Genomic DNA, 21,655 nt, shown 5'->3' with positions numbered 1-21,655 from the left:
TTAAAATTGACCAGGATCAGATGCAGCAAAGTCCTGAAAGTCCTTCGGGATCTCCCATCCATGCATGTTACACGCTCTGATAAAAGCTGCCATAGCTTCTTGAGTTCCATATTCACCTTGGTTCTGTGGATTTTTGCTTTCCAAGCGTGCAGGCTTTGGATCCATACTCATAAGTGCAAGACGAACTTGTAAGAGAACGGACTCAATCGAGGAGACGGCACTCCAGCCAGAATTTGTCAAAAGTTCCATACACAATGCTCCACCGGCTGTTACGTGACCGCCGCCACCAGCCATAAAAGGTAGGAATCGTGGCTTGACAACTCGTACAAATGGTGGGCTGTGGGGATATTCTTTTCCAAAGCGAATTTCAATAACAACACTGTTTTGACCAGATTCTTTGAGATCCTTGGCCAGTGGTAAAGTGGACTCAAAAGAATGTAGCTCGATGATCCATTGGTATATATTATCAACAAGATTTTCATCGATATACCATCCTAATTCGTGAAGGGGTGTAGAGTTTTGCACCTTAAGGATTGCCTTTAACTCCCTATTTAGACGCATAGTTGCAGACTGCGTAGCGTAAGCTGGAGGGCCTAGCATCGGAAGTTTACTTTGATCAAGTGATCCAGGAACAAATTCAGTTTTTGAAGCCTCTATATTCTTGGAACCAGAAGATCTAGTACAAATAGTTAGTGAGAGCCCATTTCAAAAATTCGTAGTTGGCAAGATAGTATGATTTGATTGCTGATGGCTCTTTCAAAGGTATTTTCGAGGCCGTTTTCAAATGCAGTGATCAAACAACAAAGTATAAGGGAGGGTTAATTTGCTTACAATATTCCCACTTCATCTTCATCATCAGAAACCAGAAACTTTATATCCTCAATATCCTCTGCTTCGCTGACATATTCAGTCCCATTCAGAGAAGATAGCCCTTTCAGTTTCTTGCATGGGGAAGAACTGCTAATGCCATCATTACGGAATGCTCTAGAAACTGAGGCAGCGCAGTATGGAACACCAATAGGTTTTTTGTTTAAGGCGCTTGCGGTATACTTGGGATCTTGCTCGATTTCGAGCTGGATCTCTCTAAAAATGAAATATGTCAGCATCAATCATCGCGGATTGTCTCGTGCCTCATTGATGAATTGATTGAGTGGGAAACATACTTGGTTGAAGCTGGAGTTGCAATCACCTGTCCTTCGATTTGAACAAGCAAATATCTGCATTGAATCCAATCGATGTGCTGTACTACTAGAAATGGATTCGAGCTGACAAATTGTTTTGGACAATTGATAATCTCGTTAATGCTCATCACAGACGAGATTTTGAGTTGTGATCCAGGCCAGGAACCCTAGTTGAAAGTTAGACCAAACCAATTGCGATGATTCTTATACTTACTGCAAAACTTCGAACATTACTATATTGGCAAGATATAGTTTGATCCTGTGCATGGTAAACGCCATGTCCGTATGCTCGCCCGTTGAGAGTCTCTTTGAAATCCAATCCATGTCGAATGATACTGTGCCAGTTTTGCAGCCCACTACCATGAAAAGCAAATAGAGTAGGATACTTTGGATCCAAAGTGGCCTGCTGTTCTTTGAGAGCATTTAAGAAACGCTCTTCCTTGTCTGGAGATCCTTGTGCGAAACGAAACTGCATCCAATTTTCCCCAATCTGAGAGACCTTTTGATCTGGTCTAATTTTTGCATCAGCCAAAACACTATCGTTTTGACCAGGACATTTATCGACTTGAACAAGGCATGATCGATTAGAGGCTATAACCCATCGCAGTAAGCCCAGAGCAGCTGGGGATATACGCTCTGTCCATTTACGAAGGCTCGGTTCTTCGGTTCGGCTTTGTCGATCGATATATTCTCTTAACTCCTGGATGGTTGGTAGAGTGTTAAGAAGCATGATTATAGTACTGCATTTTTCTGAGATGGACATCTCGTCAAAGTTGCGATTGTAAATAGACATCCGAGCCGCAATTAAGTTGGGCGTGTTGACTGTACGTGTGTGACCGGTCACTGGAATTTGGAATGTACTTGATTGAGCATCCTGCGGGATTGGTTGCGAAAGTTTTACAATCGGCATCGAGGTTACATCCTCTACTCTGGAATGAATTGCTTGAACTGCGGTATCTGGTCCGGGCCCAAGCAAAATGCGGACCCAATCTCCTTTGCGAACGGGAGGGTTTAAGATCTCAGGCATTTCCTCGAACGTGAACTCACAAGCTTCGCTATTATACTTGACCTTGAACTCTCTGTCTCGACGATCATTGCTTGGCTGTTCTACAACAGCTGGGGCCGGGGTGAAGTCTTGAGGTGCGACATACCCCGCTAGGGCGACGACGGCGGAGGGAACAGAAAGACTCATGCCTGTGGGATACTCACGGATTCGAGCGCCCTATCAAAAAGTCAGCTGTGAGCCATGGAGATTATATACAGATAGACCTACACAAGCACTGGTATAACAAAAGTTCAGGAGGAGGTCTACAACATAAGGCTGAGTTTTAATCTCCTATACACGATTAGTCTTTGAGTGATTGGGTTGGGTCTACACAATCCACGGTCACCTACATGTTCGACACTAGGTCCAAAACCTAAGGACATATATTGATATAAACATAATGGCTTTTCGCAAACGTAAGGTTTTAACGCCTCAAATCCTCCTGTAATCTTGTCATGGCAGACGAGACAAAATTCTGTGCAGCGGACTAGATACATCAACGTGAACTGTGCAGCAAGTAGCGGAAATGACAAGCTGCCACCGTCATTATCGGTAAGATGATCATTTGCTGAAATCCGAGATGCATGACTTTCGATCGCATCCTTGTCCGAGGGGCCATTGTCAGAATACAAATCTGCATTTTCTTCCAGTGGTCGTCCTTGGCGTTCATCCAAAAACTTTTTTGCGTTCTCCCATCCAAGACCAGTTGCGTTGCGGATCTTGAGCATTGATATCATTTTCGTATTGATGAACTCGTTCAAGGAGCTGCTGATGAATAAATTGAAAAACCCTCCGTTCTGCTTCTGTGAATGCGAGCCATCGTTGCTAGAAGCTTTGTCGCCGACCTCTTTTGAGTCCGAAAACGCTGAGAATGCTGCAGCGACGGATGGCTTGTAACCATTACAGACTCCAACACGGAATTCGATTCCACTATTTTTGGCTGGTTCGGCAATCAGTGCCTCGTATGTTTTGTACCCATCCGAGTAGCGTATAAGTAAGGTCAAATATTGGTGAGGCTCAATGTCCCAAGCTTGCATAGCCTCTTCCGATAAACCCAGCTTAGTTGCCTGAATGGAGATACTGAGGATACCACTGTGAGATTCAGCCTTCATGCCACTTAAAATTCCGATCCGATGACCTAGCAATCGGACAGTACGCAGATCTGCTCGAATGCGTCGGTTCAGTTGTGCAGCAGCCTTTGATGTGAGTCTACTAGTCGATATCGATACAGTATTACCATTAGAAAAGGTTGTAGGCTCGTCTGGGAAATCTTCTTCCTCTTCGTCAGAAAATCCAGAGTCATCTTCGCTTTCATCATCTTCGCAGCCTTCCATCTCAACCTCTTCATCCTCTTCATCCTCCTCGTCAAGACTGATAGGAGACCTTCGTGAACCTGCGGAAAGTAATATCTGCAGCTTTTTTGAAATACTGCTAATCAGGTCTGGTAAACGTGCGCCAGTTGAGGAGGTCATGAGTCGTTCCAGTGCTTCGTTGACAGCCTTTGGAGCTCCTTCTGACTTGGTGAAAATCATAAAATTATTCCCACTTGGGTACTCGGAGACATCTATCAAAGTCAGTATGAAGAACAAGTCTACGTAGTAGAGGTTTCGATTGTTTGCTAGAGATATAGTAAAACGTACCCAGTGCTAAGAGACCAATTTCTATGGGTTCTGTAGAATCATGCAAGAAGCAAAAGTTTACATCGCCATCGTCATCTCCTCGACTGATTGAGGTAACATTAGGGATACCTTTCTCAGAGGCTTCTTTAACATCCGCTAGGAATTGTTTGCGAGTCATTGTGCAGCGCAATTACTGGATATACCTTTGACAATGTAACTTCAGAAGACGATGGAAGCTTGTTGTAAAACTGAAGTCCTCGGTCAAACTTTGATATTGTAAATCTGCCTCGTTGACGAATCTACTAGATACTGTTAGAATTATTCTTGAGGTATTGTGGTGAGAAGGATCCTGAAAAGTAGCAAAGTCTTCTTAACTTGACGACAGCTTGAAGATGTACCTCTGAGATGATTGATATCAAGTTGATAGAGTTGGGGGTTTGTAGATCAACGTCTTGATCCGCTTCTTAAATCGTGGAGAGATTGAATGACATTCAACTTCCTGTACTGTAGTCAAAAGAGATTAGTCTTCTTCGAAAGATCTTTGAAGAATCGAAGAAGTTCTGAAGCTGGAGGTAACAAGGGAAAGAGCCGTACAAAGATCATCGACCTGCAGCCTTGTATGAGAGTTTTTGATTAGTTGCCTTGATTTTGGTGTATAGAGTGGTTAGAATCTGAGAAGTCAATTGTCATTGGTCGATGATTTCGAAATGGTCCGGTTGCCTGGTACGATGCGGAGTAGGTAGTACTACCTAGTGGGTGTTGGACGTTCATAGATATTGAATGTTGGAAGTGAATTCAAAAAGTTGGGACGTATCACTAACAAGTAATAAATGCATAAGCACATAATCATCAGCACTCATTCATTTCTCTCACTCCTTAACATCCACCAGGTCTGACTTGCAACCGAAACGGGGCTTTGGACATCCCTACGAAGAAGCTTTTGATGTACCAAGCATGAGACCCAAATACAGTCTCTGGTCCTTGAGAATCGACAAGATGCTTCTTGATAGACGCAGATGAAATGAAAATGTAAGTATTATGTAAGTAGGTAGGTAGGTAGGCAGGTAGTAGGTAGTAGGTAGTAGGTAGCTAGGCCCAAGATAGGTAAGCACTACCTAAATTGAAGTACAAGTGGAGTGAAGTCAGAGAAGAGAAGTGGTTGAAGTGAAGTGAAGTGAAGTCTGAGACAAGAAGTAATATCCATCTATGGGCTGGCTGGCCATAGAAGAAGAAACATGATGACATACCTAGACCGTGATACTAGATACTAGATGCCTAGAGCTATCATCCCTGTAGAAATGCAAACGCACCTACCACTATTAGGAGGCCATGCCATGTTCCATGCCATTCAAGATTCATCCCCCAATGCCCCGCCATCAATTTCCTCCACTCGAGCTCCATCCGTCGTCGACCGAATTGAGCCTTCATGCACGGCTTTGGTCCCCCATTTATTCTTATTAGTCATCCGATTTCTCAAAGTTTGGTCCCACAATAATGTTCCAAGTGGTAAGCTCGTAAGGTTGACACCATCCAACTCGACGCATACGCTCTCAAAATATTATTAGCTATTCTCGAGGTATTGTACGAAACACGAGAAACATTCTTTACTCTATTGTAACTCCAACTCGGTCGATCAGAGATACACTGTGAAAATGGCTTGCGATTCTAAAACCTTTCCCTCTTCACAAAATAACAATCCTAGGCTCAAACATCCTCAACCTCAATCTCAATCTCGAAATGGCGTCTCTACGTCAGAACCAAATTTACCTTCGAAATCTACCCACGTTGCAGATCCTGTTCTTCAACCGTTCTTGAACCCAGCTTTTGATCCTGCAGATTACCTCAATTCAACTTTGCCTCCTTTACAATCTTCGAATACCTCGTCGTCTTCAAGAAATGTCGTCCCTTTAGCTGAATTGTCTACACAGACACAGACTCTTCTTTCACATCTTAGCGCACACACCACTAGACTTACGACTACTCTTACACAACTCACCGATGAAATCTTGCGAAGTGGAAGCCGATTGGCCTATGAGGTGGAAGTGCTACGAGGAGAGACATTGGGATTATCAGAAGCGTTGACCGAAGGACTACATGATGATATTACAAAGTTTGTTCCGGGGGGACTTGAGAATGATTTGTCAAGAAGGCCAACAAAATCTGGAGACTCTAGGGCGCGATCTGCCACAGCTACCATGCCAAAAACACCTACCTCAGAAGACACGAACAGCACCAAAATCGCCGATCCTCCTTATGTGACACAATTACGAACGCTTACACTTGTACGGTCACGATTGGATACTGTTATAAAGACATTTGGAGATGCAATGGCATGGACCTTTCCACCATCGGAAGTATCGGTCACTTCATCCTTTCTTTCTGTTTCCGCTCCTGAGCCGGGGTCAGAAGCACATAGCATCGAAGAAAAGGGTCAAGAAGTTTCCAAGAAACTACGTGATGAGATTGCAGATTTGCTAATTGGGGATGACCCAGTCGATGCTATTGAGACAGCAGCCAAAAGAGTACAAGAATTGAAAGAATTGGCACTTGTGTGGAAAGGCACAGCTGAAGAACGGGCCAGGAGTAAACTTGTCGAAAGTCTTGCAAAAATGGTCGAAGACAGACATCGAGATCTATTGAAGGATGCTGAACAGAATGGTCAATTAAGCCATAGAGTCGAGGCTCTTCAAGACCAAGAAACGTCAATTTCTGGTATTGGTGAGAATAGGACGCAAAGTGGATATGGGTTTATCAATCAACTGCAACGACTCAGAGGCTCTTAATGGGGTAATCCTCATTGTTATACCCAAATCTTTGCTTGTTCTCCATTCTCGTTTACCATATTTTGATATTCTCCAGAAAAGCTGAGTCAACCCTATATTGATCTGAAGCCAGATTAGGTTAATGGTCTCAATGATCATTTTTGCTATAGTTTCAATATATTATATTAATGTACCAAATTAAGAAGAACTTTTGTCGTAAGGAAGAAATCTTCAATAACATGTTTAATTGTAGTTGGTTGCGTTTCCCGACGAAGCATTTGCCTCATCCCTTGCTTGATATCATTCCAGTCAAACGACTTCCAACGTTTACAGTCTTCACAATTTTAATCCATTCTTAAACTCTTTCTCTGGCACTCTTTGCTTTCAGCTCGTTATTCTACTGTACTTGATATCATACGCAGTCCTTCTGACTTCTGAGACTTCGGCTCATTTGAGGTGGAGAACACATCAATGAGTCAATTGAGGTGAGAAATTTGAGGAAACGAGAAATCTCTACTTTGCTTTTTCGTGGCTAATGGTTAGTGATGAATTATGAGGAGTTTCCTACAGAGAATGGGACTGTTCCCGAAACTGCCAGGCGGAAAATCTCACCCATGAGTTTCATGGCTCATAAACTAAGAGAATTAAAACGACCCAGTCGACTCCGTAGTCGTATCTTCTTCTCTCTAATTTTCATCTCTTCTGTGATTCTCATTGTTCTTGGTAAATGGCATGCAGTAAGTATGATTCATTTATAACCAAATCAAGCAGAGAATCATCTCCAACTTTTAATATCTATGCATATCCTCCCCAAAGCCCAGCCCGCTAATATGTTCCTTTAGTATAAAATCCAACACTCAGCATCACAACTAGGTTCCTATGTTCCTGAAAAATTGGCCGGAGCTTTCGCACCATACACGATCATCGAAAACTCTGACTGGGACGACACTATCCCATTCCCTAACAATGAAACCAACACCAATACAGATACAAACCCAAAATTTCATCTTATAATCCCCGCCTGCAAGAAATCGTTGAATCTCTGCAAAACTCTCCTCACAGCATCTATCCTAAATTATCCACCTCTAACACTCCTAGGCTTCAAATTGAAATCGGATGAAACTGAGGAGAAAGAAGATAAAGCATCCGCGCTACAAGAAATACAAGATATGCTTGATTTTCTCAATGGGAAAGATATGCAAGATGATGATTTAGTGCTACTTTTGAATGCGAATACATGGCTGCAGCTTCCGGGCGAAGTCATCATTGAGAGATTTTTGCGGAATAGGAGGGAAGTGAATGAGAAGTTACGTGAAGAATACGGAGTTGAGAAGGGTATTGAGGCGGGCACTGAAATGATAAGGAAATTGGGACAGCAGAAATATACACAGAAAGTACTTTTTGCCGCGAGGAAAGATTGTGCTGTGGTGGATAGGGGTGAGCGAGGAGATGCAGAAGAGAGGAGGGGGGAACCTTGTTATGAGAATATGATTCCTCAATTCCCCTTGTTGAAGAATCAAGGAGGAAAGATAAATCAATATAGGGAGTATCCTCACTTTATCGAAAGCTCGTTGGCGATGGGAAAAGTGCGGGATATGAAGGCACTTTGGAGTCGAGCATGGGAGATTGCGCAAGAGCGGAATGGGGATGGGAAAGCAATGAAGGGATGTTCGGTGCAGGAGATTATGGCGCAGATTTTTGGAGAACAGGAAGGGAGGAGGGTGGAAAGACGGAGTGTGGAAGATTGGAGATGGATGGGGTGGTTGGAGGGGATTTTGAGGGTTTCGATTGTTGGAGAGGAGAGGGGGAGGGGTGGACAACAAAGTGGAGGGATGAATGGGAATCGGACGTTGGGGGTAGGGGGAATAGTGAGAGGAGTGATGGGGAGTTTGGTATCGGAGTAGATTATACGTTGGGGATTTTTTATACCGTAGAAAATTCGGGAGAAGAATTGAAGGTTACGACATTTAGTGAGAAGGAGAAGCGGATCGTGAGTAGAAGAGGAGTTGTTAAGGGGCCAGTAAGAGATATCACGATGTTATCTGGGGAATGGGAAAATATTCCCGGACCGCTGGATTTATGCAGAATCCCAGATATAGATATAGATAAAGACGCAGATAACGAAAAAGAAATCAGTCAATCGGTCCAGGATCTCAGAGCGGCGAGAGAGAAGAATATTTCGTGGGATTCTATACCACTTCTTACGTATAGCGATGGTGATGGTGATGGTGGGTTCAGGGGGGTAAATTCAAATCCTCGGGTTCCGGTGTCTTTTTCTTTTGGATTGGGTTCGGATTCTGATTCTGGTCTGAGTGGCAACGATACAAATAAAGAGATAGAGAAAGAAAAAGAGGAATACAGAAAAAAAGAAGAGACCTCGCAAAAACAAATTTGGGAAAAAACCTGGTGGAAAACATGGGGAAAACAACTCTGGGAAAAGTGTACGAAAGGGGTGGAAGAACAGAGATGGGTGGTGGGAGGAGATGGGGAAGGGAAGGGAAAAAAGGGAGAGGAAGGCGGCATATGGGTAGATGGGAGAGGAGGGAGGGGAGGCGTGTGGACCGGTGAGAGGGTGTGGATTGAGTGGGGGGAGGTTTGTGCGGGGGAGGTGATGGATGAGATTTGGGGATCATGAGATGGGTGGATGTGATATGTTACAGGTTGTGGGTTGCTTGCTTGCAATGCAGTGTTTGAAGTATTGTATTATTGCATCAAGAGAGTAAATTTTAGCTTGTTTTGAAATTCATCATGTTTGAGATCTGGGAGAATAGCACGTCTATTTCGAAACCTATAAGACCCTTGTCGTTACTTGAGTCGAGAAAACTACACACACCAGACTCTAGAGAAAAATTCGTCGTGTAGATACTTCCCATCTCTAGTCCCACAACCCGAATACCAATCATCCATCCATCTATCTGGCGTAAAATCACAAATAACACCCAAAAAAACTTTTCCCACCTCCTCCAATCCTCCATTCCATCACACCTGCTCACCCCAAATACACAGCAGCAATTGCGGAACGCGTTTTCCCTTCGCCGTTCCATCCATCATGACATACGGCGCCATGAATGCCTGTTCCTTGACCACGTAACTTGCGAGATGGAGGAGCTGCTCGGGATCTACGTTTTGGGGGTCGGAGAGCTCGGGATGTAGTGCTTGTAGTTGGGAGAAGGTGGTTGTGAGGGTTTCGTGTTCGTCGGGGGCGCCGTGGAAGGTGGGTGTGGGGAGTGGGGTGGAGATTCTATGGTGGTGGGGTTGGTGGGTTAGTTTGGGCTGGGTTGGGTTGGAGGGGAGTGGGAAGGATGGGATAGGTGAGGGGAGAGGTGGAATGAAAATGAAAATGAAAATGACGAGGAGAAAAAACTCACAAAGTTTTATCTCGAATCCATTGTTCCAATGCTGGGTGTATAGCTGCAAGAGTCTTTTGATCAGATCGTTTGAGTATGATGATATAAACCCACAGAGTCCAGTATGTGAAGTTCCAATCTTCGAGAAGGACAGACCAATCTAGAGGGAGTTCTTCTTCTTGGTCTGAGGCTATGACATTGTGGATGCTTGTAGAGAGGGATGGGTAGTGTTGGGTAAGTAGTGAGTAGGCCTGTTCGATTGAGAGGATTTTCAAATTTCCTGTTGAAGAGGATGCGGAGGGTTCGAGAGATGGGGTGAGGATTGGAGTGGTTAGGAGATCTAGAGGTTGAAGAGCGGATTGTAAGGTGGTGAGCTGGAGGTTCCGGTAATTTAGAGCGAGGGATTGATTGGGATTTTGAGGAGGGCTGAGTTATTGTTAGTTTGATCAAGGATAGGGACGGAGATTGTCTACCTTAGACTCGCACCGATTTGTTCAAGCCTCTCGATTTCATATGCAAGCTTAGATTGGATAATGAATATTGCCTGTAACACTGCTCTACATAGAGGGCTTTGGAATGGCTGTGCAATTCTCTCTGGGCATATTTCCGGAAACTTCAACATGTATGAACGTTCTCGTTCATTTGCTACAATACAGCAAATCAGATCCACTAGACCTTCTCCAAAGCTGCGAAATTCCATGATTCTAGAATCTTGTGACCTATTCGCAGATGGCGGTTGCACGGCAAACATGAATTCCTCCTCGGGCTGTCTTGGATCTGGACGGTTGTGACAATTCTGACTTCTGCGTAACCGAATAGCATTATGATCTGGAGTCAATTTAAGATTGGCAACATTTCGATTCACAAGATCGTTTGGAAGAATAAACCCGTAACCAACTAGTAATTCGCTATTTGATTTATTTCCATAGTAATTGTAGATTTGATCTCCCTGTAGGACACCAGCAGAATGGACTAGATCGAAAGAATTGGAGATAGGGTCTCTTCTCCACTCTACCTGATTGATGCCATGATGATTGCCTATATCGACAAGTGGATACAAGATCGAAAACCTATCATTGCGAATATGATCTAGATTAAGATCTGTATCTGTAGAGCTCTCACTCAAAGCTTCAGGACAAACTGTCAAGGATGGTCGGAAACTTCGACTATCAAATATAGTAGCAGCCCATTGATACAAGATATAACTGTATTCTTTATGGTTTGGCAATTCCCTCAGAAGCACAACCCCTTTCTTCCACTGATCTCTCCACATCTGTTCTCGCTTCTGAAGTGGAGGTTCTGCATTTGTCCCGGTGAGGAATTCTTGATCTTCTTCTGGCCACCAGATAGGAATCCCAAGGCTTTTGGGATCATTCGGCTGAGGAAGTAATCTGATATACTGCCACCATGGAGATTGATCACCCTTCAGATATTGCTGTATGAGGAAAAAGTGACCAATAATGTTGGGATCTTCTTGTTTTAAATTCTCTAAGAACTCAACAGGAAATGGATCCGTAGAGGGAAATTGAGAATATGTGCCAGTTGCATTTAGATATGATAGAGAGATTTGATATGAGCATCGTACAATACTTGTTTGAGGAGCTATCGTCTGTTGCGCCTTGAATGATAAACCTGTTACTACATCTTTATATATTTCAACATCGGGATGAAGGAAAGCCCCAGAAGCTGTGGCCCAATCAACCAGACTCTTGATGTTCTCTGTCATTTTCGTCTTCAAATCAACTTTTTGGCCTTTTTCATGTCAATAACAATAGGGAAGTTCTAATCGTAAAAAAGGTTGCCGTCTTCCCTCCACATCAATCACGTGTTATATGCAATTTTTGGTGGGGCATATTAGTTAAGGTTAAAGCTTGGTTCGTCCCAAGTGTTGTTTGAATTGTGATTTCATACAACACGTCTTTTAAAAAGCTCTCGATTCGATATTATATTGAGACCATTGAACAAGACAATATGGTAAGTTGGTTGGTATCGAAGAGTTTCGCAAATGCGCGATACTACTTCCAATGCAACCTTGTACTTGCAGTACTATCCTCCAATAGGATGACTGTCTCAAACTAGGTATAGGATCTTTCTACTGAACAGTATTTAAATATTCTCGCCCCTTTATTTTAACTTACATTCACGAGATCACAGATCGCAAGATGGTTTCTAATAAGTATGAACGTGAATGCGTTGAAAAGAATAAAGATCTATTCCAGCCGCAACTTCCAATCCTCACTCGTGCCTGGTATTTCATTCAGCTTTGGGGATTGAAGATAGCTATTGTAGTAACGTTCAAAATCCTGCGCTTTCTGCGACCAACACCTCCTGAATCTCGTCCTACCAAGCTCTTGGCATATCCATGTCGACCAAATCTGCGAACGCGAATCTTTGTTCCAGCGGCCAAGCAAGCTGACGATGAACCACTCCCACTATATCTTGATCTCCACGGTGGAGGGCATGCTTTGATGTCTGCCGAATTCGATGATGAGATCTGTGCTAGGATGGCGAATCGTTTCAATATTATCATTGTCAGTATTGAATACAGTCAGGCCCCTTCAAATAGGTTCCCGGCATTGACAAACGATGTTGTTGCTATTGCGCAAGCCACAATCGACAATCCCGATCTGAATATTGACAAGAAGCGTGTGGTCTTGGGAGGTTTTAGTGCAGGAGGAAACTTGGCTTTGTCCGCTGCTCAAGTACCTGGATTGCGAGAAAGATTGAATGGGGTAATAGCTTGGTATCCAGTAATGGACTTCACGCTCACGCCGGACGAGAAGAAAGCCTCGCGCCCATATCGGAATGCAAAGGACTTGGATGATCTACCAGATTTTGGACCGATATTCGAATGGGGTCATATTCCTGTTGGTCAGAATCTTCGAGATCCATTATTGAGCACTCGATTTGTGAGCAGGAACGATATACCTAAATGGATATATATAATAGGGGCTGAGTACGATATGCTAGCCAAGGAAGCTAGAGATACAGCTTTTGATCTTGCCGGTTTGAATGAAAAAGAACGCGAAGATGGAATGTATGGGTTTGAAAAAGATAGCTGTAAATGGACGCTAGTAAGGGATGTTCGCCATGCTTTTACTCATGATTTGATGGATGGCAAGGGACCTGATGCAGAGGCTATGCGGAAACTCAGAACAGATGAAATATTAGAGCAGGTAGGTGACTGGCTCTTCAGGGGTCCGTTCTCCAAATATTGAGGCATGAACTGGGTGGCTTTTGTGTATTCTGTCATGGGGTGACTCTCGAGGCTTGAGAGAATGTTTGGGAGAGAAACGCCGGCTGGAATTATACTATACTGTTATTAGACTACTATAGCTCTTTACGTTACATTGCTAATCATAAAGCACTGTGCGGTGTTATTTGAGTATCATTGTCATATGATTCATATGCTTCCCCGACAAATTATATGTGAAAATCGGAAATCTCTCATCTTTTGTAGTCTGGATCAGATTCCAATTCCCACATTGTTGACATGTTGAAATTTACAGTTACAACCCCTAGGTAAAGGGGAGGGGGCGATCTTGTATGATTTGGACACTTGCATCTCTGTGCCATGTCAATAAAACGATATGAGATCGTCCTCCGAATTCGTGATGCACATATATAGCAAGTAACGCTACAAAATCAGATAGGAACCATTCATTAATCGAATCTAATACATGCAACGAGATTCAGACAACACTCAATACCTGCTCGTGATACTGATTCGGCACCCTTAGTGCAAAGCATCGGCGAGGTTATTTTCTCGGCAGTATATCACTACCGATATTCAATATTTGATACCGACATATATACAGTAGTATTCGGCAACCACAACAGTATATGCACATTACAATTTATGAGGAGACAGTTTCCCATAAATTCTATGGGGGTGACACAACGTCCAACTAATATCTGTGCGCATGCAAGCTAGGATGATACTGCACGCTGTAGGTATTCAATTCCAAGGTTGTGAGTTTGGGAACATTTCATTTCATGCCTAAGTATCACGTCAAAATGTCGAAATGGGAATTTTAGGCTCGTCTATTTGATATTTGGTATTTGGTATTAAGTTGGGGTTGGTTGATGGTAGTAGATACATACATGTACTCCGTACGTGTACGTGATCGTGATCGTGAGAGGATCTCGAATAGTCTCGATCATCAATCGCTGTTCCAACTACGGATTAAGTTATTCATCTTTCCACACATTATAATTTGATATCACAAATGTAATCGGAGAACGGAGTTTTTCTTCCGTCTATGAAAGAGCTAGAACGACAACAGCACGTTGTATACCACAAAAATGGAAAAAGAACTCAAACCACCACGTACTTACAAAATTGGCACACGCCCTAACAAATATTCATGCAGATGGCATATCAAAGATCCTCAGCACCCTTAACACCAATTAAAGCTCCGGCTTGAGGGCTTGTCAGCTGCTCATCGCGGGGTTATACAACCAATCATCTCGTATGGCGGAGCTAGGATCTACACGAAAAGGTGTCGTAGTATTGCGCATGTGAGGGCGAATTTTCTGGTGAGAAGAAATCTCTGTGTGTTTGCTCGCGTGATATTGGTTCGTTGGGGGATGTCTCGCGACGTGAGATGAATGTGGTTTTGTTAACTCGTTGATTTTGTGAAATGGGGGAGGAGTCACAGACTTTGGGACGGGAAGATAACAGGACGAAGGATTGCGGGGAAATTACGAGGAGAAGTGTGGAGGTTAGTATAGAGCGCGGGTGGGTGGGCAAACGAGTGATTAACCGATTTTTATCTAGACTGATGATTCATCTGCTGAGATGAGCGGGGTGGTGCAGAAACGTCTGGATTTGGGTGGGAGAGGAGAGGGTTGTTGATTGCTTTTCACCAATCGAATATTGTGGTATGGATTGTTCCTTATGTGTATTATTCCTTTGATCCAAACTACTAAATTGCTTGAGAACTGGAAGTGATAGAATCATGAGAGAAATCGCGTGTGTATCTATATCGGAAGACCATGTGCTTGATTTCCGGATGAATACAACCCAGTACTTATTATGAGGGTATTGATTGAGTCTAGTCTACTTAAGACTTACTAGATGCATAAGCTGATGACTATATGATCTTCACTAGATTTCTAGTAAGCGCTATACTGTGTGTATAATCGTGGTGAAACTCATATAGCTGTACCTGCAATAAATGAGACATCTGCAAAGAGAAGCATAATGATGTAGTGCTGGGGTTCCAGGTAGAAGAAACATCTTAAGTACAGAGATGTTCTAATTATCGAGTATCAAAAATGCAATGTAACCCTTCAATAGCTAGGATGTAATAGTAGTATAATAGCACTCAACAAAAATAATAACCTAGTATCTCACAAGCCACTCATTCACTTCCTGCATTAAAGAGGCATAGCAATGTGTATTTCGTAAAATAGGCTAGATCTCTACAGCCATCAATTGGAATCCCTAACCACGGTGGCACAAGATTAGCATATCATGGTACGGTGAAGGAAGTATTTGCGGGGGTTGCAGCGAAGGAACCAAGCTAGGATAAAATAATAATCATGATTCTCTTCCAGCTAGTCTTCCGTGTGGACCTCTCCTTCTCCAGACAAATGAATAAATATCCGTGTTCGCTCACACTCGAGTCTTTTGCTCCGTTTGCCTCGTTTGCTGTGTGTGCTACTTTACGCAGAGCACAAATGTCGTTCCTCGCGCCTTCGAATCAGGCAAAAGGATTCATTGTCTCACGATGCGACGTGTAGTATTTTTAGCCTCGCTCTTGGCTTCCCAATATGCCTGGACAATGGCGGATATTCTATCCATCACTACTCCCACCGATGTACCTGCCTCTCCAACGGACACCTCACTGCCTACAAAACCTTTTGGCTCGAATGATATCAATTCGGCAGTTGTCGTACCGGTTATAGTCGCTTCAGTGAGCGTATTTGTCGCTTTCCTCCTCATTCTCTGCTTAAAAATTCCCGTTCCAGAACGCTTCTTACATCCTGTCAGGGATGACGATTCGACCTTGAGCCCAGAATCTTCGCACTTGCGATTTTCCTGGTTTCATCGCAAACGCAGATCAAGACCGACGATATGGCCTCATTCAGTATACAACGGGGGGGAATTCGAATCTGGAAAGTGCGGGGACCTGGAAATGCGAGTCATGGAAGATATACCAGGGTTCCCCAGACCGTTCAGAGGTATACCATTATCCCATCGAGACACGGAAAAAATGTCGCATGCGAGGATGGAGGAGGAGGCCGAAGCTAGGATTAGGGAAATGTTGGAGAGAATGAATCCAGAAGATAGAGCGTGGGCGAGCGAACAATTGATATATGGACAGGCGGATGAGTTGCGGGACAAAACTATTGGAGCTCCATTTTAAGGTTATGGGAACTATCATGAACAATGCTCTGGATTGAAGGAAAGAGAACGGTTGTTTGAATAAAGCAGGTCAGATTTGACATCTGAGTTTTAGCTAGTTAAATAATTATGCGTGGTGCCCCACAGGGTACTGTAATTCCCTTGCATTCATCCCAAACGCAACATATGAGAGAATCTCTCTTTTTTGGAAGGATTAACGAGCCTCAAGTCTCTTAGTCGAGGCTCCATAATCTATGCATAACTCATGGAAGAATTTTTAATGGGCTCTGTTGTGACAAGACTAGCTGAATCGGAATGTGAAGATAGAAATCTAGATCTTCAATAAATATCATTTTCAAGAGCAAAGCCACAAAACTTACACTGGCGATAAAAACATCAGATAAATATCAAAACGAACGAATATCTTCAAATTGCTACTTCTTCGACTACAAATTATGCTCGTCTCTTATATCTCCTGTTTCATACCTCCCATACCTATGCCCCCTTGCCCAATACTATGAACCAAAAGTACTTTATGATACAATCCATTCTCTCAGGCCTCTCTAATCACAAAGCTCCATTTTGTCTTGTCTCTTTCAGTGCTTAAAAAGGTATTTAGTCCAAGACCCTTCCAGCAACAGCAGCTGCACTCTTATCTTTAGTCTGTGTCTTTTTCAATGATCGTCCCATTTGAATTTCACCCAAGAGACCAGCTGGTCGTCCACCTGCTGGTGGAGCAGGAGCGCCTCCCATTGGAGGCATTGGAGGTGGAGGTGGAGCGCCCATCCCTGGCGGAGGAGGTGGTGGAGGAGGAGGACCACCTGGCGCACTGGCTGATGGCATTGGAGGGGGTGGTGGAGCATTGAAGTTAGGTACTGGAGGTGGAGGTGGTGGACTTGCCGCTGGTGGAGAAGCTACAGCAGGAGATTCAGGCGCAGGTGTGGCTTCGTTGCCCATGGATGACAAGGGGCGAGGAGGTGCCATGGTTCCGAAAAGGATTGATGCCAAATGACGCGCGCCACCTGCACCAGGCCCTTCATCGTCAGAGGAATCATCCTCTTTGTCAGATCCAACAACATCCCAATCATCTTCTTCCGGACGAACGCGAGAAGGCCTGTTACCTGTTGGTTGAACTTGAATTGGTGCAGGCGTTGAAAATTCTTGAGCAGGAAGGCGATGGAATGGATTGTTAGATGCAGTGGATGCGGTAGGTGCGTCACCGGATTGAGCCATTTTCTTCAAGAAAGGATTGCGGGTCTCTGTATCAACTGGAGGGCTGACAACAGGGCTAGTAACTTGTGGGGTTGGTGATGGGAGACTAATTGTTGTTGCAGCAGCAGGAACTGGCGATACAACAGCTGGGATTGAAGGTGGAGGAGGTGGTGGAGAAGGTTCTTTGCGCTCAAGTTCTTGACTTCCTTGAGTGGGCGTTGATGCTTGTGGGGTAACTTGCTCTGGACCTTCGTCATCATCAGATGAATCGGAATCATCGATAGCTTCCAGTTGACGTTGCAATTCTCTTTCACGTGCTTGTGCGGCTTCAATTTCTGCACGTTGAGCAGCGAGACGAGCTTCTTGTTGTTTAGTCTCAGCTTGAAGAGCCTTCCTCTTCTTTTTCTCCTCTTCTTTCTTCAACTTTCCGGCCTTCATTTGGTCTTCTAAGGCCTTGATACGAGCCTGGGCTGCCTCGCGTTCCTTTGCAAGCTCAATCTCTTGTCGTTGAGCGTCGTCCCTGTGAATATTAGCAGTGTAGAAGACGTCAGATACAATATTTGCTTACTCTAGCTCATTTGTGGCAGTGATTTGTGCCTTTTGCTCGTTGATGATTCTTTCCTCTTCGGCCTTACGTTCACTAGCGTCACTTCTTGCGGCCTTTCTTGAAGGAGGTGGAGGTGGCTTCTTGGCGGTCTCCTTTGGTTGCTCAGGTGCAGGTGGAAGAACGCCCTGCTCTTCGGCAATTCTAGCTTGCCTTTCAGCTTCACGTTTAGCATCTTCCTCTTCTGCTTGTCTGAGTTTGGCTGCACGCTCATTCTTTTCACGCTCCAATCTCTGTTGTGTTGTCTCTCCAGATTTAGATGGTGCTTTGATGCCAAGAGCAGCTAGACGCTCAGCCATGCGCTTCTCGGCCTGCTGCTTAATATAAGCTGCTCTGTCCTCTGGAGTCTTGTATTGCGAGTATGAACCTCCAGCAGGGGCGGGTGTAGATGAAGGCTGCGATGATGGAGTTTCGCTACGAGCTGCTGGAGCAGGGCTAGCATGAGACGCTTCAGTACGAGCAGGCTCCCTGCTGCGATCATCAGTTCGAATTCTGGCACTCCTGCTGCTTCTTTGCAAATCGAAAATGAAGTCCTTGACTTCATCCTCAACACCTAGCCCATCCTCCCAGCGTCTCTTCTCATGCTCACTGGATGAGCTCTCACCGCCATCTTTTAGGCTGTCCTCCAAACCTCGTGAAAAATCACGGACGCTTTCTTCAACATCTTGAACCATGCGCTCGTTGTTTTCCTTCTCAGTTCGAATCTTGAGATTTTCTTCTTCGAGACGTTTTGGCGCATCCAAGTCATCATTACTCGTCTCAATCTTTTTACCAGTGAGAGCAGCAGAACGTTGTTGCATCATGGCCTTAGCTCTTGCTTTGAGTCTATCTGATTCGGTGATAGCGCCGCCAGGACCGGTTCCAACGATGCTAGAGGCACTTCCAGGGTGAGCTTTAGCATCCTTTAGACGGAACAGTTCAAGCTTGGCATCAGCAATACTTCTTTCTGTTCTTCGGACACGCGAAGCAATATCTGGAAGCTTATCCGTCAATGTCTGCAATTGTCTTTTCAAAGCACGACGCTCGGCGCCGGAATCAACGTTACGCAACGATGCATCTGGATGTGCATCAATATCCTCTTGAATACGACGAATGCGGCGATACAGATCCTCAGCTTCACGACGATCTTTACGATCGAGGGCATCATCTTCGTCTGCAGCATTTTCGGCCTTGAAATCAATTGCATCTAGTATCACTTGTCTCTCTGCGATTTTCTTTCTAAGTTGCTCTAAAGAAAGTTCATCGTTAGAAGTTGTGGATCCCGGAGACGAAGGTCGTGGAGAAGTGGCTCCGAGTCTGCGACGAGCACTAGATTTATATCCAACATCATCGTCGTTGTTTTTATATACTGTGGCATCTTTACGACCTGTGCGACCCGGAACAGCGTCACCACGGAAAGAATGGCTTTTGAGGTAGCTCACTCCAGTCTTTTGTGGCAAAAGGGTAGCACCAGAGTTCTTGCGAAAATTGGATTCTTGGTGAAGTAAAGATTTGACAGCCCCAATCGAATCATTGAAGTTACGAGTGGAGGGGGGTATAAGCGCTGGAGGGAGTTGAGCTGGTAGAGGATATCCATTAAGCTTTCGATAAATCAAATGCATAGCAACCGCGAATTCATCCATATTAAGCTTTCCTTTATTGCCGTGATCTGCCAAGGTCCATACGCGCTCCAAGTCGGGCTTCTCGAGACCACTCTGCCCAAAAACTTCAATAGCGACATCGCCGCTAATAAATCCTTTACCAAACCCATCCCAAGCTTTGAAAACGGAATCGTATCTGGTCTTCTCTTCTTTCGTAATTCCCCATGGAATTTCAGCATTGCCTGTTATACCGGCTGTGGTAAAGTTGCCTTGTTCCCGACCTTGTTGCGGCATCATCCGGGAGTGTAATAGATCGATATTGGGGGCTGGCGCATTTACCAAGCCCCATTGGCCATCGACGCCTGTAGGCTGGCTATTCAATGGCGCGATCATTCCGCCCTGCATGCCCGTCTGAGAGGGAGACAAATAAGAACTGACAGTAGATGGCATAGGAGGCATTGGAGGGCGCGGTCCATTGTACCCTGTTGCTTGAGGATTTGACATTTGATTGTACCCAGTTTGTTGAGGCTGCAATCCTCCTTGCTGTCCAGGAAAGCCCGTTTGCATTGAGCCCTGGAAACCTGTTTGCTGCGGTTGAAATCCACCTGAAAAGCTATTCTGCTGTCCAGGGTATCCAGTCATTTGCGCAGTGAGAAGGGCGGAATTAGAAGCCATTGGCTGTGGCTGTTGAATAGTCGGAGGTGTCGCGGTGTTCTGTCGACCATCAAAACTGGGCGCATTCGTTGCCGCTGGTGCATCGTCATCTATAGCGAAATTTATGATGTCCACCATGCTAGAAACTTCATTTTTGATGACATCGGGAAGCACGGATGGTAATTGCTTGCCGACTAGCTTGAGATTGCAGAGGTACATAGCTAATGCGAATTCGGGAAAATGTAGCTGTCCAGATCTTGTAGTGTCTGCGAGCGTCCTATAATGATCATAAGTACAATACTATATCCATTGAATACTTTGATGCTTACCATATCTGCGACAGAGAGTTCCCGTCTAGTTTTGAGCGTAGTAAAAGATCCCTCGATTTCTCTCCAGAAAGTGTTTGCCCATCCCCAACAGCGGACTTGAAAAGAGTTTCGAACTTTGCTTGATCTTGGGCTGTGATAAAAGAAAGTCTTATACTAGGTATCTTTGCTCCCCCTTTAGAGGCTCTGCGTCCTCTTGCCTTTGATGGTTCTGCAGCCGCAGGTTTAAATGAATCTGCCATTGCGGCAAATCCGGTCGCTTGTGGTTGCTGCACAGGAGGTGCAGGGGGTGGTTGAGCTTGTTGCGTCTGTTGAGGCTGCTGGAATTGCTGCGGGATCTGCGGCATTGGAGGAGCTCCCGTTTGGAAGTTCTGCTGTTGAGGAACATTGTTGAACTGCTGCTGTTGCTGCTGGCCTCCAGGGAAGCCTGATTGGGATTGCTGAGGATATCCCGTAGGCTGTGCTTGAAGTGGATAACCTGTGAAACTGGGTTGTAAAGGAGCCGCATTTCCATATCCAGTGGGTTGAGGTTGAAAACCAGTCTGTTGTGGCTGGAAACCAGTCTGTTGTGGTTGGAAACCTTGGTTTGGCTGGAAACCACCATATTGTTGTTGCGGTTGTTGTGGTGGTTGGCGGCCAGTGTTACCACCAAGGTACGAGTTCGAACCCGAAAACATTATGAGTATGAACAAAAAAGAAACAGGTATGAAGAAAGATAGATTTGTGACATTTATCTGAAGGAATGGGTTCGAGGTTGGTAGAAGATACCACGGTCCGGGGGTCGAAATGACGAAGCTCAGGTAATCTGTTACCATAGAGGCTAGGCTTAGCGACCATTAATATACAAATACATACAACCCAAGTTTCACCGATTTTGCGACAAAATGTTAAAGGGGCTGAATGAATGTGTATCGTATCATTATTCAACATTGATGTTTCAACGTCAATTCAAGTCTTTGATTGGAATTATTTG

General features: G+C 44.5%; 7 protein-coding genes across 7 annotated transcripts; 4 read left to right on the top strand and 3 right to left on the bottom strand.

Annotated features, from left to right (window-relative positions):
* Positions 1–4,023, bottom strand: EAE97_001366 (uncharacterized protein; the record flags this gene model as incomplete). Its single annotated transcript, XM_038871877.1, has 7 exons — positions 1–676; positions 832–1,083; positions 1,164–1,348; positions 1,396–2,403; positions 2,455–2,517; positions 2,577–3,790; positions 3,867–4,023. The coding sequence occupies 7 exons, from the start codon at positions 4,021–4,023 to the stop codon at positions 1–3; spliced, it is 3,555 nt and encodes a 1,184-aa protein (XP_038737778.1).
* Positions 4,024–5,497: 1,474 nt separating this feature from the next.
* EAE97_001365 (uncharacterized protein) lies at positions 5,498–6,628 on the top strand (the record flags this gene model as incomplete). The annotated part of the gene is made up of 1 exon (XM_038871876.1): positions 5,498–6,628. One exon carries the CDS (start codon positions 5,498–5,500, stop codon positions 6,626–6,628), a length of 1,131 nt encoding a protein of 376 aa, XP_038737777.1.
* A 524-nt stretch (positions 6,629–7,152) lies between these two features.
* Positions 7,153–9,242, top strand: EAE97_001364 (uncharacterized protein; the record flags this gene model as incomplete). The annotated part of the gene is given in 3 exon segments (XM_038871875.1): positions 7,153–7,344; positions 7,450–8,177; positions 8,195–9,242. The coding sequence occupies 3 exon segments, from the start codon at positions 7,153–7,155 to the stop codon at positions 9,240–9,242; spliced, it is 1,968 nt and encodes a 655-aa protein (XP_038737776.1).
* Positions 9,243–9,586: 344 nt separating this feature from the next.
* On the bottom strand, positions 9,587–11,680 carry EAE97_001363 (uncharacterized protein; the record flags this gene model as incomplete). The annotated part of the gene is made up of 3 exons (XM_038871874.1): positions 9,587–9,848; positions 9,976–10,380; positions 10,428–11,680. 3 exons carry the CDS (start codon positions 11,678–11,680, stop codon positions 9,587–9,589), a joined length of 1,920 nt encoding a protein of 639 aa, XP_038737775.1.
* A 436-nt stretch (positions 11,681–12,116) lies between these two features.
* EAE97_001362 (uncharacterized protein) lies at positions 12,117–13,172 on the top strand (the record flags this gene model as incomplete). The annotated part of the gene is made up of 1 exon (XM_038871873.1): positions 12,117–13,172. The coding sequence occupies one exon, from the start codon at positions 12,117–12,119 to the stop codon at positions 13,170–13,172; it is 1,056 nt and encodes a 351-aa protein (XP_038737774.1).
* A 2,517-nt stretch (positions 13,173–15,689) lies between these two features.
* Positions 15,690–16,328, top strand: EAE97_001361 (uncharacterized protein; the record flags this gene model as incomplete). Its single annotated transcript, XM_038871872.1, has 1 exon — positions 15,690–16,328. One exon carries the CDS (start codon positions 15,690–15,692, stop codon positions 16,326–16,328), a length of 639 nt encoding a protein of 212 aa, XP_038737773.1.
* A 358-nt stretch (positions 16,329–16,686) lies between these two features.
* Positions 16,687–21,359, bottom strand: EAE97_001360 (uncharacterized protein; the record flags this gene model as incomplete). The annotated part of the gene is made up of 3 exons (XM_038871871.1): positions 16,687–18,038; positions 18,087–20,633; positions 20,686–21,359. 3 exons carry the CDS (start codon positions 21,357–21,359, stop codon positions 16,922–16,924), a joined length of 4,338 nt encoding a protein of 1,445 aa, XP_038737772.1. The 3' UTR covers positions 16,687–16,921.
* Between the last annotated feature and the right edge of the window lie 296 nt (positions 21,360–21,655).

This window comes from Botrytis byssoidea (genome assembly GCF_014898295.1).
Source record: "Botrytis byssoidea strain MUCL 94 chromosome Unknown BBYS_002, whole genome shotgun sequence".
NCBI lineage: Eukaryota > Fungi > Ascomycota > Leotiomycetes > Helotiales > Sclerotiniaceae > Botrytis > Botrytis byssoidea.
Note: the sequence above shows the minus strand (reverse complement) of the source record. Positions and strands in the feature narration are given on the sequence as shown.